The sequence below is a fragment of the Periplaneta americana genome, chromosome 16 (genome assembly GCF_040183065.1).
Source record: "Periplaneta americana isolate PAMFEO1 chromosome 16, P.americana_PAMFEO1_priV1, whole genome shotgun sequence".
In the NCBI taxonomy this organism is placed as follows: domain Eukaryota; kingdom Metazoa; phylum Arthropoda; class Insecta; order Blattodea; family Blattidae; genus Periplaneta; species Periplaneta americana.
Window position 1 is genome coordinate 3,218,528 of NC_091132.1, and position 25,652 is coordinate 3,244,179.

General features: G+C 38.3%; 1 protein-coding gene across 1 annotated transcript in view; it reads left to right on the top strand.

Annotated features, from left to right (window-relative positions):
* The window catches only part of LOC138716500 (transcription factor hamlet-like), a 314,366-nt gene extending 290,276 nt beyond the window's left edge, over positions 1-24,090 (top strand). Inside the window, exon 2 of the mRNA XM_069849642.1 lies at positions 21,643-24,090. Within this exon, the coding sequence (XP_069705743.1) occupies positions 21,679-23,382 (1,704 nt within the window). The 5' untranslated portion in view covers positions 21,643-21,678 and the 3' untranslated portion in view covers positions 23,383-24,090. The remainder of the gene's footprint in view (positions 1-21,642) is intronic.
* Positions 24,091-25,652: the final 1,562 nt, after the last annotated feature.

The window sequence follows — 25,652 nt, forward strand, 5'->3', positions numbered from 1 at the left end:
CATACCTTATTTGAAGGATTCGTAACAAGCTGCTTTTACGGTGATGGGTTGTTAGCCCTTGCTCTAGAGTATGCCATTAGGAAAGTCCAGGATAACAGAGAGGGCTTGGAATTGAACGGGTTACATCAGCTGCTTGTCTATGCGGATGACGTGAATATGTTAGGAGAAAATCCATAAACAATTACGGAAAACACGGGAATTTTACTGGAAGTAAGTAAAGAGATAGGTTTGGAAGTAAATCTCGAAAAGACAAAGTATATGATTATGTCTCGTGACCAGAATATTGTACGAAATGAAAATATAAAAATTGGAAATTTAACTTTTGAAGAGGTGGAGAAGTTCAAATATCTTGGAGCAACAGTAACAAATATAAATGATATTCGGGAGGAAATTAAACACAGAATAAATATGGGAAATGCCTGTTATTATTCGGTTGAGAAGCTTTTATCATCCAGTCTGCTGTCAAAAAATCTGAAAGTTAGAATTTATAAAACAGTTATATTACCGGCCGTTCTTTATAGTTGTGAAACTTGGACTCTCACTTTGAGAGAGGAACATAGGTTAAGGGTGTTTGAGAATAAGGTGCTTAGGAAAATATTTGGGGCTAAGAGGGATGAAGTTACAGGAGAATGGAGAAAGTTACACAACACAGAACTGCACGCATTGTATTCTTCACCTGACATAATTAGGAACATTAAATCCAGACGTTTGAGATGAGCAGGACATGTAGCACGTATGGGCGAATCCAGAAATGCATATAGAGTGTTAGTTGGGAGGCCGGAGGGAAAAAGACCTTTGGGAAGGCCGAGACGTAGATGGGAGGATAATATTAAAATGGATTTGAGGGAGGTGGGATATGATGATAGAGACTGGATTAATCTTGCTCAGGATAGGGACCAATGGCGGGCTTATGTGAGGGCGGCAATGAACCTCCGGGTTCCTTAAAAGCCAGTAAGTAAGTAAGTAAGTATGTATGGCATACCTATAAACTTAAGTATTACTGAATAATTCTGCATATCATTTGTCAATGCGAAATTGCACCGCACTACGTTCTCGTACAGAGAGACGTGAACAAGCTTGAAACTACAAAGTAAGTGAATGCCGTCCTGGTACAAACCTGACATATCATACAAGCCGTTTGTGTAAATCTGAGTTATACGTCAATATATTAAACGATTTTACGATTCTTTAGTAAATTTATTGAAAAGGATTGTCGGAATTTCCACTTTCTTGCCATTGAAGGACCAGCTGACCTACCTGCTGACGACATCATTAATCTGAAAGAAGATCTCTCAAGATTACAGCCACTCTCTGCTATTACGTCTTGGAAATGCGTCATTACTTAAAGACATAATATATAAATCATGTTTTTGCCTCCAGAGCGCGCGGACGTGCCTCACATACTGCAGATATGTGTTTAAACGGGAAAATATTTTGTAATTCATTCAATGCAGGAAACTTCATCATGGACGTAATACGTGATAATCTGGAAAATGTCTTTGCGTTTTGTTTTTGTTTCCCTATTCCGTTGTTGTCTCTGTTCCGATTAAAAAACCAGTCCTCGAAGGATAACGTCATCTGTGTGAGTTATTCAACTGTCTTGTTTCTCACGGTGAGTTACAAATTATTTAAGAAAATGACTAACGACGAAGAGAAAGGCATGAGGAATAATTATTTCATATATGAAGCGAATGACTTTGTATTACTAGAAAACTGTGTGATTATACAATATATCATGTGTTTCTCTATATCAGCGGTGACCAAAACTCGAGCTGCAGTGATTACATGCGACAGACAGTCTATGAAGTAAGGAGACGGAGGAAAGGTACTTGGCATGAAAACTACAACCAGTGGTGGTTCCTGTACTAACATCTTGATCAATCCCGCGGACAAAAATCTCAAGCTTTGCTGTATCAGTAATGTCACTGCTGTCATCAAGAGCCAGTGAATAATATACGATTCTTCTTGATTCTTTTTTTAACCTTCATCTTGAATATAATCAGGAATTTTCTAAATTCTTCTTTCGATGCTTGGTCGAGAAATTCGTAGTTTTTTTCAAAATTAAAAACTTCTTATGGACAAGTTATTTAAGCTATTTTAATCATTACTCTTTTGAGAAATTCTGTTCTATTAAAAGGCTTTAGAGCACGAGATATTTCAAACCCCATTAGGTATATAGCTGACTTCCTTACATTTATTTATCTCATTTTTCTCTTCCTGGCTATGATTTAAGACATGTCAATTCCTGGCGTTTAACAGTTCGTTGGTACTTAATATTGAATGAGTTTTTCTACAATATTATTATTAAACTAGCCGTACCCGTGCGCTCCGCTGCACCCGTTAGAAATAAATATAAAGTAATTATATAATTAAAATAGGACATTTGATCCAGGGAACATTCGTGTTTGATAGAAGGATAAGTCGTTTATTATGTTACTTAATTTAAATTTAATTAAAAAATTAAAATGCGATCATTTTGATCCAGAGACACTCATTTGGTCATAAAAATTAGTTTAGGAAATACAGGAAACGAATATACAGAATAGCCTATCAAGTTTTCTGTGCATAAGAAGCTATTTTAATCTTACCTGTCCTCGATTCACTCAGAAGTTACTGTGATAACATTATAGCATTATGTCCATACAGAGAAACTACACTTTCCAATGGTGAATTAATAATTAATTATACAAATCGGTTAATTTAGCTTCCGATATTACTTCATACAAACACAGAAACATTACCTGTAGGCTATCTTTCATAGCTTTCGATTATTGCTGTCCAAGGCCCCTTATAGACTAAGTCATTTGTTTTTTAATTCATTACACGGCCTTAGATGGCAGTTATTTTAATTTTAAAACTCATTTATCTCATTAAATATCAGTCCTATCAAAATTGTTCAAAGAATAAAACTTATCGCAAATTATTTTTAAAGCAATTTGTATTATGTAACATTTTTCATAAAAATCAATAATAAGCGAGATATTTCGATTTATTTAATTCAGGCCCCCTTATAACCCCCCTTTGAAATAATGTATTTTGAATGCCATATAGCCTATAATCTAAGTTACAACAAACTTAATTTATATTCCAATTTTCATCGAAATCCGTTCAGGCATTATCGCGTGAAAAGGTAACAAACATACAGACAGACAGACAGACAGATAGACAGACATACAAACAAAAATTTCAAAAAAGCGATTTTCGGTTTTAGGGTGGTTAATTATATATGTTAGGACCAATTATTTTTGGAAAATCGAAAATTACCAGAAAAATTTCGGCTACAGATTTATTATTATTATTATTATAGATGAATAACTAATAAATAGTTACCTTCATCTAAAGATTAAGAAGATTAACATTGAGATAAAACCTAATAATTTTATCCTTCTAGGTAAAAGATCTAAAAATACCAATGTTCATGCACGTACAGAAGAAAGAAACACACTTAGCGGTCAATAGTAGTAATACTAATAATACATTATTCGGCGTGGTGATTAATGTTTCTATATACTCCTAATTGAATCGTTAAGCAACGTAAACATATTACATTTTGTCCGACAGAACAACAGAGAAGTTCTCCTTCTCATTCTTTACGAAACCACTGCTTTTAGAGACAGAGTTTGTAGAGCGACATAGTACCGCCACTGCTTGCCTTCAGTACGTGAATGAAACACACAGCAATGTACAGGAAACTCCTCGTACCTGTTTGAATGTCTCTGATTACATGTTGTAATCACGACAGTCGCTTTGGTCACTGCTGCTCTATACATATGACATTGGATTTTACATTGCCATAACAAACTTAAAACAGTCAAGAAATAACTTAATGAATGGCCACGTTTAGAAATTAGTAGGCTTTGACAATCTATAAAGTAAGAGAACATCAGACTTAGACTTAGTAGCCATAAATGATATTCCCTTGTTTTACAAATTGTCGAAGCCTGCTAATTTCTGAACATAGTGCACTAGTTATTTCTTCATTGTTTATATACAAGATGGGTCAAAAGTCGCTTTCCCCAATATTCGTTCTTAGGTTTCATAATTGTACACATATACAGAAGTCAACACTTGAATAAACGAATAGCACGTATAATAAGTTGTGGGTTGACGATCATGTTCGTGCATCAACTGTTTTCCCAATGTCATGTCTTGAAAACAGCCCTCGTTTTGCCTAAATGCAGTTACTATGGCAACAGGATGGATCACCACCTCATTTTGGTGTAGGAGTGAGGGGCTTCTTGAACCAGCAACTCGATGAATTGAATGGTCGTCGTGGCACAACAGAAAGGCCATTCAGAAAATGCGACCTGACGTCATGTGAATTTTTGTTGTGGGGTATCCCGAAAAATTATATTTTTTGCTCAGAAACCGCAGGATCTGCATCAGTTGCGACAGATGATCGAATAGTCATTCGTGAAAATCGATGAAAATCGTGAGTTATGTGCTGCCATCTGTAAATCAGTGTCTAAACGTTGTGAATTGTGTATCGAGAAACAGGGGCTTCATTTTGACCAAAATCTGTAAAGGAATGTGGAGTCAAATGTAAATTGAATGTAATTAAATGTAAGGAAGTGTTTGGGGAAAGCGACTTTTGAACCACCTTATACCTAGATTTCTTACGGCAATGCTAAATCCCTATGAGCTATACCTAAAGAAAGACACGGCATACCGACGGTGTTCAGGTAGAGCTTTTCCCACAACAGAAACATTTTTCAGAAACAGCTATAGTCTAATAAATTTGAACACATTATTATTCGTTATTTTATTTTAAATCCACCGCACAACAGAAGCAGGCTTCCAATTACAGGTGGCTTACACAGATACATACACAAAACACATAATAAGAAAAAAAAAAACAAAACAAACAACACAAACGAAAGAAAGAAAATACATAACGGTAATAGATGCTAGAATATAATATTGCAGTTAATACAGTGCCAAATGTCAATATAAATTATTTAAAAGCTAGAGTAAAAACATTATAATACACTTCTTCATAATTTAAATATCTAAGGAAATACAATTCTTTTTATTATCGTGTGAAATTTTTCAACTGTTAAACTGAAATCTAATTGAGAATCACAGTTTAAAGACAGAGAGTTGTAAGTAATACACATAACAAACAATGGAGAGTTCTTGAAGAAAACAGTTCTAGGAATGGGAATAACAAAAGGTTGCCTATGACGTAATTCTGTTTTTTTTTTTCATTGAACTGAAGGAATTTAAGAAAATCACAGTTATTCAATATACCGTTAACAGTCTTATAGAGTAAAATTTGACTATTTATTAATCGCCGAGATTTTAAAGTTTTTTAATTAAATTCAAAAAGTGACTGATTATATGAAATTTGCTTGTCATAAGACGACACGTAATGTTTTTTAAAGTATAAATAACGTAAAAATATTTCTGTATCCTTTCTATTTACATCTGATGGGACTGGAACTGAGGTGACCATATTACAGACGCATAGGGGAGAGTCGGGTAGTATCGGACATCGGGTAGTATCGAACAGTGCGTTTCTTTCATCTACCACCATATGGTAGCACCTGAATGACATGGTTACGTTTCTCTATGCGACATCACGTGGTAGATGAAAGAAACTCACTGTCCGATATTACCCGATGTCCGATACTACCAGACTCTCCCCTACTCTAGCTTACTCCTAACTAGACTCTTATATAGAGTATCAATAATATTTATATTTTTTAATTATTTAATTATATATGAAGGAATGTAAACATAATTGCTAAAAAACATATCTTCAGGTTTTGAAATCAAATTTTAACTAATTATAGCAAAACATTCACACTTAAAAATAAGGATTAAGCTCTTTTTCCTAAACACTATCGATATGTAACATGTGTATTAAATTATATTATAATAAAATCAGTTAATCACATCATCATTGCATCCCTCAGAACTCTGTTTTAGATTCTGCTTTGTTCAGCGATTTCTCTCATACGAAGTCAGACAGAAATATAGTGACGCAAATAGAGAAGAATTTCTTGTAACCGAATCAATTACCAGAGACTTGCCTAACAGTTCAAAAGTAAAAACACTGCAATAAAAGGACGGTCACATTGATTTACCGACATCTAGCTTGCGAGGTTTCATAACACAGCCTGCAGCATCCATCCGTATCCAAAGCGTCAAATTAGATGCAAATAGAGAGAAGCTCTCTTCAACAGCAGGGGGGTAGAGACGCCTTGTTTTGTGAAGATCGTCAGGAAGAGATTACGGAGTACGTAATACCACAGTCTACTATATACAGTCGCGAAGCTTGAGGTGTTTTTTTGCAAATCTCGTGATAAAGCGCTCCAAGCGGTTAGCAACTAGAAACAATAGACTGTCCATGGTCGACTTTGGACTGTGTCGTATTTCTATCGAGTGCTAGCTCGTTGCGTATTTCACATTGATACTTGTGAAATGTTCGTTATTGGCTATAATGTAAATGTTAATGGCTAAAATATAATAATTGGAATAATAATATGGGACAAGGAGGAGACTTTCTAGTGCTATAAATTGTAGCAACAGTAAGAGAAAGAGGCCAGAGTTATCTGATTTCCGAAAGATTCAGAAACTGTGCAGAAACAAAACTGTTAATTTGAAGTTCTTTGTGACTGTTAGAATACATTATATCCTTAAGTTTCACAATGAAATGTTTCAGTCTAACCGAAAGGACATTAGATACCGGTTAAAGTTCTGTCACTTAGGCTGTTAAATTTCCAGAGAAATAAAGGTTAGGTCTACTTTTTTTTCATAGGATATATTTTTAATTGTAGCTATTAATTTTGTTATTATTTTTATGTGTTATTTTACTAAAGACGTAGAAAAATTAAGTTTGTTTTAATGAAATTTATTGATCACGTTTTATTTTCAATCCTGCTGGGATTATTATTGCTTAGGCCTACTTTTTTCTTCAAAGGATATGTTTTTAATTATAGCTGTTAATTTTGTTGTTATTTTTATTTGTTGCTTTACTAGAGACGTAGAAAAAGTCTGTTACAATAAAATTTATTGATCACGTTTTATTTCCAATTCTGATGTGATTATTATTGCTTAACCTCATCCCACTTTGTTAACTACGTAAGCCTACACTACAAGTACCGGTACACGTAAGTTACTCCATTAATTCTAATTTCCATTATTATTGTTGTAAAGAGAAATGCAAATTAATATTTATTGGTTTCATAGTTAATTATCGCTATAATCTTGAATGAGTGAAGCTATTATAGTAAATTTCAGTTCGTTTTGCACAAACAAAAATTATATTAACTTATTTCTTGCAGGTATCTTCGAGTTTATGGTGGAATTTAATATACTTCATTAAAATAATAAATTAACTTTATGCATTTAATATTTCAATAATGGAAGGAAGGTGTTAATTTTTTCCAAAAGAACACGACAACGAAAGTGTAACATATTTTGTCGGCTGCTAGGAGAGAGATCTGCGATGATGCGGCGATAGTAGCGATCCTAGTGGTGGGCAACTACCCATGTTTGCATTTTTACTACATATTGAGCTTCGCCTGTCACATTCTACAGCAGGAAATTCACCTAGGCTACTCAATTTATTACAAAAGTTAACGAAAACGATCATTTGTACCAAGGTTGTTCCCGTCCGTAGGGCGATAAATACATCATGAGTACGCTGGTTCACTACCGTACTTACTACTCACGACAGACCTACAACTACTGATGACGTCCACACCTGTGGAGTAACGGTCAGCGCGTCTGGCCGCGAAACCAGGTGGCCCGGGTTCGAATCCCGGTCGGGGCAAGTTACCTGGTTGAGGTTTTTTCCGGGGTTTTCCCTCAACCCAATACGAGCAAATGCTGGGTAACTTTCGGTGCTGGACCCCGGACTCATTTCACCGGCATTATCACCTTCATTTCATTCAGACGCTAAATAACCTAGATGTTGATACAGCGTCCTAAAATAACCCAATAAAATAAATAGAAACTACTGATGACGATGAGAGGAACTGTTCCTACGCCAATTGTTACCAATTTATCACCACTGCCACTATTACTATAACTTTAATTGTTAACACATACAAGTACAGCTACTGCATCAAATATACTCGACGTACTACTTTATGGTCGTGTAAGCGGGCTTTATAACCACGGGATAAGTCAGATTCAAAGATATACATAACATATTGACAAACGTTGAAATGGTTTCACTAGTTCTCAATAGGCGACACCATTATTTTGGCGATAAAAAGAGTGTAGAGGAAAATGTATTGTGGGTCCCTATCACCACGGCATGGCGCGTCCTCAGGTTGCGGATAGAGGAGACGGCCTCCAGATATGGAGGGTAGCTGCGAGTATATTGAATAAGCAGTCGTGGACAGCCGGTGAGGGGTGGTCCTCCAGCTTGGAGGTTGGGCGAAGGGCTAACAACCCATCACCGTAAAAAACAGCTTGTTACGAATCCTTCAAATACGAGATCTTTGGCGAGGCCGAGACGTCAATGGGAGGATAATATTAAAATGGATTTGAGGGAGGTGGGATATGATGATAGAGACTGGATTAATCTTGCTCAGGATAGGGACCGATGACGGGCTTATGTGAGGGCGGCAATGAACCTCCGGTTTCCTTAAAAGCCAGTAAGTAAGTAAGTAAGTAGGGGAAAATTATGGTGTAGATTAAGCATAAAGTCCACACCTTTGGAGTAACGGTCAGCGCGTCTGGCCGCGAAACCAGGTGGCCCGGGTTCGAATCCCGGTCGGGCCAAGTTACCTGGTTGAGGTTTTTTCCGGGGTTTTCCCTCAACCCAATACGAGCAAATGCTGGGTAACTTTCGGTGCTGGACCCCGGACTCATTTCACCAGCATTGTCACCTTCATTTCATTCAGACGCTAAATAACCTAGATGTTGATACAGCGTCGTAAAAAAACTCAATAACATTAAGCATAAATAATATTCTCATAATTGACAATATCAGCGGTTTACAGCTAAACCCAGTGTTGTTTTACAATCAGCAGAGAGGGATGAAAAATTGAATTCTATAATGCGGGTATATTTATGTTCCATTGGCAACACCGCCTTCTATTCATAAAAGTTATAACTAAAGAAGTCACACTTACACCAACAAATGATCGATCACTATCGATTAGAAGGTCGACCTGGTTGGCAAGTTGGTATAGCGCTGGCCTTCTATGCCCAAGGTTGCGGGTTCGATCCCGGGCCAGGTCGATGGCATTTAAGTGTGCTTAAATGCGACAGGCTCATGTCAGTAGATTTACTGGCATGTAAAAGAACTCCTGCGGGACCTCTGCAGTTGCGATCGTCGTTAAATAAAACATAACATTTTATTATTATTATTATTATTATTATTATTATTATTATTATTATTATTACATAATTGAACGATGTATTACTTAGTTTCGGGTCACGTGACGAGAGCACACTGTTTGCTGCAGTCAGCCTTGTTCTCCACACGCTGCAGATGATGCACGTTTCAAATATGCGAGGCAAGATCGTGTCCCCGATATCGGAACATGCATATGAAGCACAAAGTAAGGAAGGTTTTATGACCAGGTCAACGTATCGATGTAATGTGTAGTTCATCAAATTGACCACCACGGCTCCAAGAACAAGGCGTTAGCGTGGTGGTTAGGAATGCCATTCAATTTGTTTTAAAATATGAAAAACAATTTCATGCCATAAAATTAGTCGTGGTACGTCCTTAAAAAAACCTCCTTCCCCATAGCGATTCGTGAGGACTGATATTGGTTATGCTACAACGAACCGACCATTACATGGGAAACTGCAGGGGGCAGCACTGCTAACGGGAACAGCCAGTTTACGATGTGGATTTAGCTTTAATAGAGCTCCACGTATTGTTTATTGTACCAAAGTTGTCGGACGCAACAGCACACTTCAAGATAATGCCAGGTTTTTGTGTGATGGTGTGTGTGATAGACGCCCGTGGTGTGCACAGTGGTTAAGGAACTATTTTAACGCTGCATGCAAGACAAGGTTGTGGGTTCTAACGTCGTATAGGGCATGTAGGCTATGTTCGTTGCCGGTGTGGTGTTCTGCGTCATCTTAGATTAGATCCTGTGTCGTTCTGACCCCACGTCACCGGAGTCTAACTTGCTAACAGCTACTGCGCAAGATCGAGAAATTATGACGTGGCGTACAAAAGAAAGAGTCAACTGGTCCTACAGTTTAAGTCAGGGCTGGGCATAGGGAGCGGAACCAGTCTCTAAACGGGGACGCTTAATATTCATCCGTCAATGAATCAACGCTGCGCGGTGTTCGGCGGGGAAGAAAGGGGATGAAGAGAAATCATATGGCTCCCCGTGAGAGAGTAGAATCCGCTCTTGCTGCCCAGCTCTGGTTTAAGTGTTGCCAATTTGGGGAAAAAGTCACCAAATCTAGGGTATTTGAGAAACAAAATAGGGAATAAATTTTATATAATAATAATAATAATAACAACAACAATAACAACAACAATAATAACATTAATAATAAGTACTAATAATAATATGGTATTTATTTTACGTGAAATATTGATAATTTCTTTCAAAGTTGGAATACTTCACTTGAAAATACAGACTTTTTGCGTAGCATTGAGACACATTGAGCACGACCAAGTTGGCAACACTGCATTGATTTAACTCAATCCGGACCAAGACGACACAGAATGAACATCCAAACACTAGGAGGGACTCTAATCCACGACCAACAGATGAGGCTCATGGCTACCCCTGGGAGGGGCAAATGTCAAGAAGCTATGAAGAGAGCTGACCTTCGCGGTGAGGACCGATCGGTGTGAACCAAGCCCCTACAGTCTCGGCTGCGCGAAACGAGGAAACCGGGGCAAATTGAACGCTGCGCTTGCCGCCATATTGTTGGAGAGCAGACGCATAATAGCAATACGTAAATCACGCAAATTAACGCTGTGATGATCTAAAATTGACAGATTATGGCCATTTTCGACATTTAACGTAAAATTAGGACGAAATAAACATATTTAAAGTTTCATTGATATGCGTTAGAACATTAAAGAAAAGAAAATACGTACGCAGCAATTTATAGAAAACATACTGATACATCCATAAATAGGCCTACACAATACACATTATAGATTGTATAATTTTACGATAATCAGCAAATTGTTAGGTTTCAGAGAATATAAAATTATATTAACATATTAACTCTTAGATCACAAGACATAAATATATGCACCTTGATTACACAAGTTCTTGTTATAATCAAATTATTAAGCGAAATAAATATGTGATAATCAGTATAGACTTGTTGTTAAGTTTTAGAGAATCAAAATTATATTACCGATACTTCTAGACCACAGGACATAGGTAATCTGGCAAAGTATAATGTGCGAAGGTAGCCAAATTACATTGAATTCATTCTTCAATTGATCTGTATAGCGCTAAATGCGCTGATCGATCAATAAATTATTTTTAAAAATATTCAATTAATAAAGGGAATGCTATCAATTATAAAAAGTATCTGTACCTAATACATTGCAAACAATAGGTAATTTGAAGACCTAAAAACTAAACAATCACTTTATGCAAGATAAAAAAACACATTTTTATGTGTGGATTTTTTACATATTGTATTTTTATTTTAAATAAATAAAATAGATATATTATCATTGCTTGCGGAGTGATGGTACATAATTGTTATGCACATATGTAATATCAATAAGATGCCATTCCTTGCTTTTGTTAATAAAATATATGTCCGGCAAAATGTAAAAGAGTTATTTATAGGTGAACTCTGAATCATAAGTTCACAAAGAAGGCTTAGCTATTATAGCTATTTACTTATTTATTTATTTATTTATTTATTTATTTATTTATTTATTTATTTATTTATTTATTTATTTATTTATTTATTTATTTATTTATTTATTATCTGTATATTTATTTATCCATATATGGATCTTGAATGAAAGTTTATAATCTTGCAGATAAATTCATTTACATAATAAAAACAAAAATTTATCTTTCCACTAATGTTTTAACATATGATGTGTAAGTCTAAATAATTCACTCAGTGTGATTTCTCTACAGCCTGATAAGTATTCTTTATTGTCGCAAACTACTGATTGATTTTAATTATATTAATATTGTAACAACAGAGATAATATTATATCGTACCTTTTGCAAATGGCTTGGAAAATTAAACAGGGATGGTATTATCGCCACGCTCTCATGGTTAACATTCGGCAGGTCTTTGAGCGGCCTCATGCACTAACATTCGGCAGGTCTTTCAAATTTAATTGTATTATTGTTTTCAATTTCTTCCATTATTAAATGACACCTACTTGTCTAATCCACGTGGACTAAAACCGAGGTTGCAATGTCTTGTGCTGAGGACGAATATTAAGGTATGTGATTAAAAATTATTATTAAAGAGTTATTATTAAGAGTTAAGAAAGCCAACATAACAAACTAGTGCTTATTCTTATCGAGGAAGTAGACGTGACAACGTGACGCTTATAGTGAAACCTACAGAGCAACAATCGGTCGGCAAAATTATGTTTTAAAAGCACACCGCACGTTATTGTATGATGCCGACATGTTAAGCATGAGTCCGCGGCGATAATATATCATTTTTCAAAATTATATTCCCATTACTTTCACACTGTTCACTAAAAACACCCGAGACAAAACAAAGGACAAGTATGACAATCGTGTTTACCGCTCTATTTCTACCAGTAGCATGGCGGCATAAACATGCGCAGACTGGCTTCAATTTTGGACAGCACACCAGTGCTCTGTGTGAGTCTAGTATACTATTATAACGTCTCTGGTGTGAATCACCTCCGTAAACGCTCTGATGTTTCCTCCCACGACAATTAAAGGCTTTGCGTTTCCGTGGATTAGTAAACGCAGCAACAAACCTGTCGGGGGTTGCGATTTGATGCACCAGTTTCCAGTTGCAGTATGGAGACATTGTTGAGAACCTGAGTTACTTACGTAGGAGGTTTGAGTGTTCTTTTCCATCGGAGGGCAATAAATTTCCTCAGCGCATTTTCCTGTCAAAGGGAAGCATATTTTGTTGTAGGGAAAATAGCAGCCATTTCACTTCTTGCTACCGTGATGAGTAAGTTTATTTCCCGCAACCAGCAACGAATAAAACACTGAAACTGCTAACGATTTACGACGGACAATTTTATTTAGGGAGCATATAACTTTCAAGATGTCTGATATTCTTCATTGAAAATAAATCTGAACAATTTTTATTTGAACTTCTTATGGACTTAGTGTTCAGTATTTGCTGCACAAGCCTCTAGACCACGCCTGCACAAGGTTTGCGCTCTCCGAGCCGGCTCACAGCTCATGAGCGGAATGCAGATATTAGCTGCGCTCTGTATAAGGGTGGACTGGAAGAAGGGGTGATCTCTTACAAAATATACACAAAAGGAAGTACTATTACGAGTGTTTATGAAATGAATTCCCGTTCAGTGTTTGCAAAACTATCTTGGACTATTATTAATTAATAAAAATATATTTATTTTACAGAAGCAATAGAAATTCTATAGCTACTTAAATGTACAATATCATTTTGTTATATTTTTATTTAACAGTACATCAAAACGAGGTTTTATGCTGTTGGCAGCTGAAAGGAACAGTAGCCTACTGATCGTAATGAAACATTAGTTACAGATGTTCGATGTCTGCCTTTATTAAAGTTGATTATATGTAGAAAACAGTTGCTCACAAATATAAATGTTGAGCCAAACATAGCAATCATTTTCACAGCCAGCATGTGTAGTCGTGGATATTATTGCTAATGTTTAGTCTTGTAAAACTCAACCAGGCTAGTAGTATTATTCAAACGATCTTTAGCCCTTAGGTCACATTGAAGATCAATAAGTTCGAGCTGTAAATCGTTAAATGTTATGTTCCGTCTTTTAGATTCCTCCATACTGTACTGTAGCAGTAGGTAAGCAACGTGAAACAGTTACTGAGAATAGGCCTACACACTGCACTCCACTAGATAGCTGAGTGGTCGTTTCCCTCTCCTCTACCTATAGCAAGTCTATGTCATTCTGACGTATCTTCCTCTCCGTTTCGGCGAGCGGTAAACACCGCTCTCCCGCTCCGAAGGAGCGCGCGCGCTCGTTGAGCGCTGTTTGTGCAGGTATGGTTTAGTAATTGTAATTTGGAAGACACATTTCCTAACCAGAAGTGAGAAAGAAGTCTTGAATGAGAGATGTTGAACAGACACGAGGTCCACTCGTCCCGGTAGTTTGGGATCCTTTTCACTCTCGATGTAATTTCAGTGCTCGTCTACTCAAATTACAGACCTCGACCATTTCACAGCACATCGCTCTCTGATCGGGCGTGCGACTGGAACAGGGCATCGTGCGGAGATATATGGCCGGCTGTTGTCGGATGAATGATGGTTACATATTTTTCGTTTTAGTCCAGTTTTCTGAAACCAATTGTTGGTCGTGCGTGAATCTCCCCCCGCAACACTTTGCACTGCGACGGACACTTCATGACGAAAATGACAGAGCGAGTCGCATGGCTGCGAGCGATCCTGTAAGGTGATACTCCATGAAACAGTTTCGTAATATGCGCAAGGAGGAAAGTGAGTGACTGCAAATTGTACCGTCTGTAGCTGAGAAAAGTGGGTAACCAGAGCACGTGCAAAACTGCTTTGCTTGTTCATTTCCTATCAAAACTATTCCGCCACAAATGCCGAGGGCTCGGGTTCGAAAGACAAAATAATTCCATGCACAGGGTATTATCAATTAACTTGTGTCTAATCCCTGATCACATAACAGATTGATCGGCTAACGCACTTTCAAGACAATAATCAGTTTCACTAAGCTGCCCTCTAGCGACTGCAAAAGAAGTTACGGTATAACTATGATAGGATTGCATGAAGTACTAATATGTTTCTGGCAATAATCATCATCATTATTATTATTATTATTATTATTATTATTATTATTATTATTATTATTATTATTATTATTATTGATTATGGCTCGTGACGGGAATATTGAACGAAATGGAAATATAAATATTGGAAATTTATCTTTTGAAGTGATGGAGAAGTTCAAATATCTTGGAGCAACAGTATGATACTCGGGAGGAAATTAAATACAGAATAAATATGGGAAATGTCTGCTATTATTCGGTTGAGAAGCTTTTGTCATCCAGTCTGCTGTCAAAAATCTGAAAGTTAGAATTTATAATACAGTTATATTACCGGTTTTTCTTTATGGTTGTGAAACTAGGACTCTCACGTTGAGAGAGGAAAATAGGTTAAGGGTGTTTGAGAATAAGGTGCTTAGGAACATATTTGGGGCTAAGAGGGATGAAGTTACAGGAGAATGAAGAAAGTTACACAACGCAGAACTGCACGCATTGTATTCTGCACGTGACATAATTAGGAACATTAAATCCAGACGTTTGAGATGGGCAGGGCATGTAGCACGTATGAGCGAATCCAGAAATGCATATAGAGTGTTAGTTGGGAGGCCGGAGGGAAAAAGACCTTTAGGGAGGCCAAGACGTAGATGGGAAGATGATATTTAAATGGATTTGAGGGAGGTGGGATATGATGATAGAGAATGGATTAATCTTGCTCAGGAGAGGGACCAATGGCGGGCTTATGTGAGGGCGGTAATGAACCTCCGGGTTCCTTAAGAGCCAGTAAGTATTATTATTATTATTATTATTATTATTATTATTATTATTATTATTATTATTATTATTATTCTGATATACAAAGTGTTTAAAAAAGTGTCGCATATTTTTATAGAAGGTAGCATAGGTCGAAACTATAAAACAGTTCCTACAAGCATGTGTCCGGAAACAAATATCTGTTGAGATATGGGTCATGCTGTATTATGGCCTGTGATCGTCATTCGTTTAAAAACATAAAACAATGGTGCATGTTTTGAGATGGCTAGCATCCCTCAGCAGAAGTAAACAGAGAATGTAGTAGTAAGCAAAGTTCCAGGATACTACGAAGTCTATCATTTTACCATTTATTATTGTACCATCTCATAATTCCAAATATTCCGTTAGATGGCAGTAGTGTGTTATGATGTGCTGTTCTCTTGTTACCAGTTGTGCCAACTATACAATCTTCATTGAACTTTATGGACGATTAGTAGTCAAGAAGGCTTTGCTGATTCAGTTTCATTTTTATTAAAACAGTTGCATTTCACTTCAATTGTCAATATATATTAAACAATCTCTGATACGTGACTACCCATAATCTCATACATCAGAAGCTATAACATAACCTAAATAATATAAACAAGATAAATAATAGAAAAGTTTTAATTAAGAATGATGAAATAAACTTGAATCATTGTTAAGTACAATATTGGCAAACAAAGAAATAAATGCTAGAGAGGTGACAAAAACAAATTCTAGGGAGGTAATAAAAAATATTGTATGATAAACAACCATGATTGGTTGAAACACGTCGTTCCTTACCGTTTTATTGGTCAAAAGTAGTATGATGTAGTAAATAGTCTTTGCAAATGGCTCAGATGTATCCATTTTACTGAATTTCTGTATCCTAGTATTTCTTTTTTAACTTGGGCCGCGAAATGTTCCTAAAATAACCAATCTAGAATTTAAGTTGACTTCTGGAATGATATTGTACATACAAAACACCATAAAAATAGGAAAAAATCAAATTTCAACATCCACTCCTCTTAAAATATTTCTCTTATATTCCGTGGAGCTTAAAGATTAAATTGAATCTTTTTCTTATCTCACTCTCGTAATGGAATGGAGGAGTTGTAAGCAGTTCCTATTAGCTCTACTGAAAAATTCCGCAGAGAGACAGGAATTCACTCACATCGCACGGCACGCATAATTCTCCACCCGTCTCTTGTGTAATTAGGTGTGGACTCTGATATATTTTAATTACATTATAAAATCATTCAGCTGTTACTTTCATCCTGTGAATGGTTACTACTACTTTTACAATTTATTTTTATTGTCGCCATTTCATTCACTTGGACGTGTTAAACTGAAGAGAATGTATTCTGCTCTCTAGCTACAGACCCAATTTTATTTTGCTTGAAGGTTTGAATTTCTGCGCTTCACCTTGCATCGACAGTGTTCAGATCTCTTCAAAAAATAGTTCCGGAATAAAAACGGCATTCGTACAGCTTAGAAAGATGATGATGATGATGATGATGATGATGATGATGATGATGATGATGATGATAATAATAATAATAATAATAATAATAATAATAATAATAATAATGTCCCGCGCCATAGCGTTGTGATCTAAGACAGCATACGTAGGTCTTGGGTTAAGGAATGCATGCTGCATCCAGTCCTCATTGGGAAGATATTTTTCATGAAATATCGGCCAGCATAAATGGGACCGGTACCAATCCAGCATCGTGATGACCACAACCGACCTGTTTGGATGATCGTTCACCTCTGCTCAGGCATATGGATGTGAGGTCAGCAGTCAGCCTTGGATGATTATTATTATTATTATTATTATTATTATTATTATTATTATTATTATTATTATCATTATTATTATGGCTTTTATGGAACCCGCAGGTTCATTACATAAGCCCGCCATTGGTCCCTATCCTGAGCAAGATTAATCCAGTCTTTATCATCATATCCCACCTCTCTCAAATCCATTATTATTATTATTATTATTATTATTATTATTATTATTATTAATTATGGCTTTTATGGAACCCGGAGGTTCATTGCCGCCCTCACATAAGCCCGCCATTGGTCCCTATCCTGAGCAAGATAAATTCATTCTCTATCATCATATCCCACCTCCCTCAAATACATTTTAATATTATCTTCCCATCTACGTCTCGGCCTACCTAAAGGTCTTTTTTCCTCCGGCCTCCCAACTAGCACTCTATAAGCATTTCTGGATTCGCCCATAAGTGCTACATGCCCTGCCTATCTCAAACGTCTGGATTTAATGTTCCTAATTATGTCAGGTGAAGAATACAATGCGTGCAATTCTGTGTTGTGTAACTTTCTCCATTCTCCTGTAACTTCATCCCTCTTAGCCCCCAATATTTTCCTAAGCACTTTATTCTCAAACACCCTTAACCTATGTTCCTCTCTTAAAGTGAGAGTCCAAGTTTCACAACCATACAGAACAACCGGTAATATAACTGTTTTATAAATTCTAACTTTCAGATTTTTTGACAGCAGACTGGATGACAAAAGCTTCTCAACCGAATAATAACAGGCATTTCCCATATTTATTCTGCGTTTAATTTCCTCTGATATTGCATATGGCAAAAAAATCTGTCAAATGAAGATAATTCCGTATGAATTTCCTTTTATGAAGAAGGCCACATCCATTTCGTGTCCAAAACAGCAAGAGTTGTAAAATATTCGTGCCTGGGCTATGGAGGAGCGTGCGCTGTTAGGCGAAATAATGATGCACAGTTCCCAACACGTTTCCAGAATACTGTGAGACCACTTCGAAGGTTTGTTCCCAACCATAAACCGAAACTCGGACTTATAGGTGGAACCACACAATTAAAGCAAAATTTGAGTTTTTATGGTGTAGCTCCCGGAAATGTATTACAATTACTCTAATGACGCGTGTACTAGACTTTCGGTATAATACTTTATTACGTGAATCTATATACTGTAGTTTACTTTACTTACCTCACTATGTTTATATTGGAGTGGTAAACTCTTCCTAAAAGATGATTACGAAATACGTAGAAGTAAAGCTACCAGACAATTTAATCGAGTCCTTCAGTTGCAGTCTGAAGGTTTGTTGTGTCCTCTGCATAATTATTGATCTATTTTAGTGGTTATTTTACGACGCTATACCAACGTCTCAGGTTATTTAGAGCCTGAATGGAATGAAGGTGATAACGCCGGTGAAATGAGTCCGGAGTCCAGCAACGATAGTTACCTAGCATTTGCTCATATTGCGTTGAGGGAAAACCCTGGAAGAAACTTCAATCAGGTAATTTGTCCCGACCGGGATTCGAATCCGGGCCACCTGGTTTCGCGGTGAGATGTGCTAACCGTTACTCCACTGGTGGGGGCGATATATTATTGATCTTAATGGTCTAGTGAAATGATGGCAAATTAAATATTAAAATGCACTCTTTGTCCATACTTTTCTTTATATTGAATTGCGATGCATCGGTGTCGGTGTTCCCTGTTATTGGTCTTTCATAGCAGTAACTGTGAGGATGGGGACGATTCTATGGACATAGACACTATACATCGATACACATTTTGCGGGTGTTCCCTAACATGGGATCAGCAGACTGTAGGGGCCTCCACTGAGGCAAACACAGGACAGAACATTAACGAAGGACATTCATCCATGCCCGAGGCGGGATTCGAACCTTCGGACCGCGCCTCCGAAGGGGAACGCGTCTTAGAGATAAGCTGAATATAAAGGAAGGAAATGTTGAGTAGAACTATCTAAACTGTTACACAAGACATTACAAACTGATGAATAATTGAGCAGGTTTCTAATTTGTTACTCAAGATAATATAGACTGAATCTAAAGAAACAATTTGAGGCGTACAGTTCGAAAACCCTCTAAATCCACTTTTTCAGCAAAATTATGCTTTATATCTTCACAGTAAGGATTAATGCACTCTGTTGACTCATGGTGAAAAAGTTAATCTGAAAAATAGTTACTTTTTCAATATCCTCCAAATACCTCGTTAGTCATCTCAGAGTAAAAACAAAAGGAATAAAAGCTTCTTTTTTTTTCACTTCCTAAAAAAATTGCTCAAATCAATTTAGAGGGTTTTAGAACTGCACGCCTCAATTGTTGAGCACAATATTCTCAATTATTAAGCAAGTATGCCTTATCCTTAATCTAAAGCAATGATTGTTGAGCGGGATATTCTGCACAGTTACACAAGCAGCGTTAAAATGAATCTAAATGGATAACTGCAAAGCAAGAAGATATTCTTCACTAATTCGTGCAAAACTGAACTATTTTTGAGCCTTTGATTACTTTATCTACCCAATTTAACATTTGAACCTACCATTATGTGTTTCGTCCCTAATCGTAGCGATTTCTTGTGGTAATTGTATTAGACATAATTATGAAAACTAATAGTTTGTTGGTTTGTTCTGCTTGGTTGTTGAACTGTATATTCTTCATTGGTGTAAAATTTAACTATTTTCGGTCCTTTAATTACTTATTCAATGTTGTTATTATAATCTACAGCAGGCCTGCAGAACTGTAACTCTTGAGAGCGACTGCTTTCCTCCCCTCTTTTACCCCACCCACCTTTTCTACCTGTGCGGTCACGGCGTTCTAGCTACGCTCGGCTGCATCAACATTCATTCTCGGGGCGGAAGTCGATCATCCCCAACAGAAATGGAGTGAGGCTGACGTCATAGTTCCCCTACTTTGCGAGTTCTGCACGCCTGAGCTACAGTTATGTGCTCCGTTTCTAAACTTAGCAATTTGTTATGGTATATATACAATACATGAGGTCCAGCATGTTAGAAATTTATTAGGCTTCATAAATGAGCCGTTCAGAGCAGAAGTGGTGAAAGTCAAAATTGGATAATAAGGTTTAAAGTAAAAATTCTGTAAAATACAGCGCAAATTAGCAATTAATATGTCTTTCTTGCTATCTACTGATTACTAATAGTTTAAATAAATTTAATATTAATTGCTACTTTGCGCTGTATTTTACAGAATGTTTACTTTAACACTTATAACTAGGGCCAGGATTTTGATGAAATTGCATCTTTTTTCTAGTAAACCAGAAACATAGCCGCTTTAGTATTTATATGTTATGTGATAAACTGAGTGTTTTAAGACATATTTGTTAGGGCATTTTTTTGCATTTTTTAGTTCTTACAACTCATAAGAGCATTTTTTGTTTTATTCGATGATTTCTGGGGTATTTTCGTTTAATTTTGGCCACAAATCCCCATTATTAATGTAAAATATTATTTATTTCCTTCGATATTTTCTCTACATATTTTGTCCATTAATACCCATTATTTTGTATATTATTTTAATCGTTTTTCTACACAAATATTGTCATTTTAACACAGTATACCCCATGTAATGGATCAGTCCAACCACCCCTTCAATATAGACTCCTCTATACCTGCTAGTTCCGGATAAGAGTGGCCTTGTGGTGGACTATATGGAACTACTTCAGGTAAAATAATTAATTAAAGTGTACTACTTAGAAAAATTATGTAAAATTAAATAAACTTGAATGTTGGTACTAAAGTTTAATTCAATTACTAGTCTAAATATTAGGCCCAATATTCCTAATAAGCCAATTATATAAGATCAATTTTTAGGGCATTTTAAGGGCATTTTTGAAAGATATTTAGGTCATAAATGCATTTTAGGGCATTTTTTCATGATTCATAGGTCATCAAAACCCTAGCCCTATTCATTACTCATTTTTGACTTACACCACTTTTGCTCTGAACGACTCAAATGAAGGCTAACCCAATATTGTGCTAACTTTTTCAGTAAGAAATTCTTCAATGATGTAAACTAAACTCTTTTTCAACTTTCGTTTAGCTGTCCTTGCTCAATTTGACAGATAAGTCCCATGTTCCCTTCTTAAACCTAGTATTTTGCTAGAATCTTGACAGTGTAAGTCTTCCCTCAACTTTAGACATGCAATGTTGTGTTTGTTGCAGGGCGTGATCTCAGGGAGGGGGCTGCACTTCTCCCCGATGAGTAGTGTGGTGGACTCTTCTCTGGCGTGGTACTGCTACTACCCGCGGATAGCGTCCCTGCCCCATGTGAGGACGACCCCCACCAAGATGCGTGAGAAAGACTCCAGCCCTCGCAAGATGCTGCTCTCCTCCAGCGGACACAGCTCCCCCAAACAGGCGGCCGTCTACCCGCTCTCCATCCGAGTTCCCGAGGACGAGCCGCAGCACAACGCGGCGGACGAGATGCCCTTCGACTTCTCGAGGAACACCCGGTCGGCGGGGCCCCACATGTCGCCTGCAGGCAGGCCGCCCGCCGGACCCGTGGACGATCAGCCCCTGGACCTGCGGGTCGAGCACAAGAAGCTGTCCCTCGTCATGGTGCGCAGGAGGATAGAGGACGAGAATCAAAACCTTATCCTGCGTTCGCCGTCGCCAAACAATCCGTATTCTCCGCCCTTGGAGAAGGAAGCTCAGCAGCAGCAGAGAAGGGACGCCGACAAAGAGGAGGAGCTGCGGCACCCGAGCCCTGCGTCGCCGGCCAACAGCCTGAAGCCCTCCTCGCCCATCATCTCGCCCTACCCGGTGCTCTTCTCTCACCAACCGCTGCATCCCATCATGCTGGAGGCAATGTACAAGGCCGGCAAGGACGGTCCTCGGTTACCAATGTCTTACCCGGTGAGTCCTCCGGGATACCCGCAGCCACCAAGACCTTACCCGTTCCTGAACCCAAGCTTGCTCAACGGTCACCAGTCATCTCCTTCGGGAGTTCCTGCACCACCTCCTCCCTTCGACATGTTGAGGTCGCACCACCAACACCCCGCTCTGCAGCACGCGCACCAGAAGCAGTACCACCACCAGGACCCTCAGTCCAACGGCAGCGGACCGACTGCCGGCGGCGGAGGAAAACTCAAGGACCGCTACGCTTGCAAGTTCTGCGGCAAGGTGTTCCCCAGGTCTGCCAACCTGACGCGCCACCTGCGCACGCACACCGGGGAGCAGCCCTACAAGTGCAAGTACTGCGAGAGGTCCTTCAGCATCTCGTCCAACCTGCAGCGCCACGTGCGCAACATCCACAACAAGGAGAAGCCCTTCAAGTGCCCGCTGTGCGAGCGCTGCTTCGGGCAGCAGACGAACCTGGACCGGCACCTCAAGAAGCACGAGGCGGACGGGCCAACCATCCTGGACGACCACGCGGGCGGCAGGAGCCCGTCCGTGCCCCGGCAGGGCGTCAGGACGGCGCTGTCCTTGGCCCAGAGCGTCGTCGGGGACGAGTCCTACTTCGAAGAAATCCGTTCCTTCATGGGCAAAGTAACGACAGACGGACGCATGATCGGTTCCTTGAATCACCAACGGACGTCTATTCCTACACCCAGTTACCATCTAAACCATCTCCCGCACCGGGGCATGGGCTCGGAGCCCCGGAGGTGCATCTCCCCACCGGCAGCGGAGAATCAGAATAGAGACGTCCGCGATGACAGGAAGAGGGGCAGGTCTTTTTCTAGTGACAAAGACAATTTCTCTTCTAGATCGTCGTCGTCGTCCTTGGGCTCGTCTTTAGCGGGGTCGTCCCTGTCTCCTCCGCGCACCTCCTCACCACCTGCGCCTCCTCCGCCCGCCAAGGAGGACCCCGAGCTCTCGCCGACGCCGGAGGAAGCGGATGCCCCGTCCAGCCCGGAGGAAGCGCGGTCCACGCCCCCCTCCTCGCCCCCCAACAACACCTGAGGAACACTTTCCATTTCAACTTTCGCGTGTCTCTCGCTTTGATTCCTTCTTGGTTAGCACTTTGAAGAAATCGAGATCACGCCCGAGGCGGCGACGTGGCAGGGCGTGGCGAAAGTGTAACGAGGAGCTTCTGGTGTCACCAACACATGTGATGCTGCCGACCAGGAAGAGACGGAGTTCAGTTACCAAAAGAGCACGGCCATCTGCAGCTACTATGACGAGTTAATGCAGATTGACGAGCGGGGTGCCTATGTTTTACTTCTATTATAGCATTAGAGCAATAAATATTTCAACTAGTAAAAGAGTTATCAATTGGTCTTAAGTTTAAATTACGAAAAAAAAATGTATATTCCATGAGTCAGAAAGTGCAGAACAACTGTTCGTACACCTCACATCTTTCACGATGTTAACCTCTGAAAAGCCTTTAAGCTCATTGAATAGAAATCAAAATGCCACGTAATGCTATGAAAATGATTCTGTCCTCCGTGAAATTATAATCTTCATAATAAGTACGATAATTGGGAATTCCTAGATCGAAGTAATCGACCTGAATCTACTGCTATCGACTGGCGCAATGGTAAGTGATTTCAGTTGAGTATTTCAGTTGATCTGAATAGAAAACTCATCGAAAGAACAACCTTTCATGCCGCTAGAAATTAAATAAGTTTTTCGTTGGTAATCGATTCCTTGTTTCGAGGAATTCCCTGTAGAATACTACTGAATTATTATGTTGATGAAGGAGAACTCAGCTCCCTTAACTCGCGAGCTGAAGTATCTGTTCTGTTGATAACGGTTCGACTAGTCATTATCAGTCACAAGGCACAACGGTCCGTCTTTCTCTTTCTGTTGTTATTTATTGTGCTTTGCTTCAGTAAGCAGTTACAAAGCCCCCCCCCTCCTTTCTCCCCAATAAATAATAATCACTGGTGACCCGTATGAATTAGCTCCGACTTCCAGTTCGTGAGTCGTTTCCCCAGACATGCCATTTACGGATAGAACGCGCGAAAAACCGTAGCATACCTTGTAGTACCACGGGCGTGGTTGCACGCACAAGGAGTTTGACCCCCTCCTGCAGCAATCACCCCCAACAACAGACGCGTCGGATTGGATTGCCCAAGCACACGTGTTCACACCTATGAATGAAACCGCTATGTTGGCCACTATAAAAAAGTTGGTATATTTTTCTATTACTGAAAAGACAAATTTAGAAACTGCACACTAATTTTCGGAAAAGAGAAATAGTTTTGTTTAGTCGACATAAACTGTCTGAAAAGAACTTGTCCTTTAGGCCTACATCTAAACCGGATATATATATTATTATTATTATTATTATTATTATTATTATTATTATTATTATTATTATTATTATTATTATTATTATTATTATTATTACCACCATTGTAAGCAGTCGTGTTCTGTGTTTGTAGAGACTTTTTAGTAAGAAGATGTCCCAAATGATACCTTATTATTTGCTGATGATATTGTGTTTATAGCAACTTCAGAAGGTAATTTACAACGTTTAGTTTACAACTTTAATAAAATGGCAGAAAGTTTCAATATGGAAATTTCAACTCATGAATCTAAAGTGATGACCTTTTTTAGAAAAGGATCCAGTCCGTAGCAAAATATGCATCAATAATAAGATCATCGAACAAGTCAAAAATTTTAGTTATCTCGGTTACCAAATTTCATATGAAGAAGAAAAGGATTTGAATGAGAAAATTATTAAATTCAACAGAGCAATGGGGATAATTAATCAGATATTCAAACCAACCTTAGTACAAAAACACACGCGCACCAGAATTTACAAAACATTGGCCAGACCTATACTCTGTTTTGGTAGTGAAGCTTGGACGATTCGTCATATTGATTCACAAAGATTAACAGCGGCAGAAATGAGATTTATGCATCGTACAGCGGGATACAAGAGAATGGATCACATTAGAAATTTTGACATTATGAAAGAACTGCAGATTGACCCGATTACGGAATACCTACAGAAATACAGACAAAACTGGAGATCACATGTCATCAGAATGCCTCGTTCTGGAATTCCACGCCAAATTTTAAATTACCATCCTGTGGGCAAGAGATCCTTGGGCAGACCGTTCAAGCGTTGGCAAGAGACCGTAACGGGCCACTAGGCCCAATACATGCAAGGATGATGATGATGATAATGATGATTATTATTATTATTATTATTATTATTATTATTATTATTATTATTATTACTACTACTATTTTCCAGCCACATTAATGACGTTCTCTTT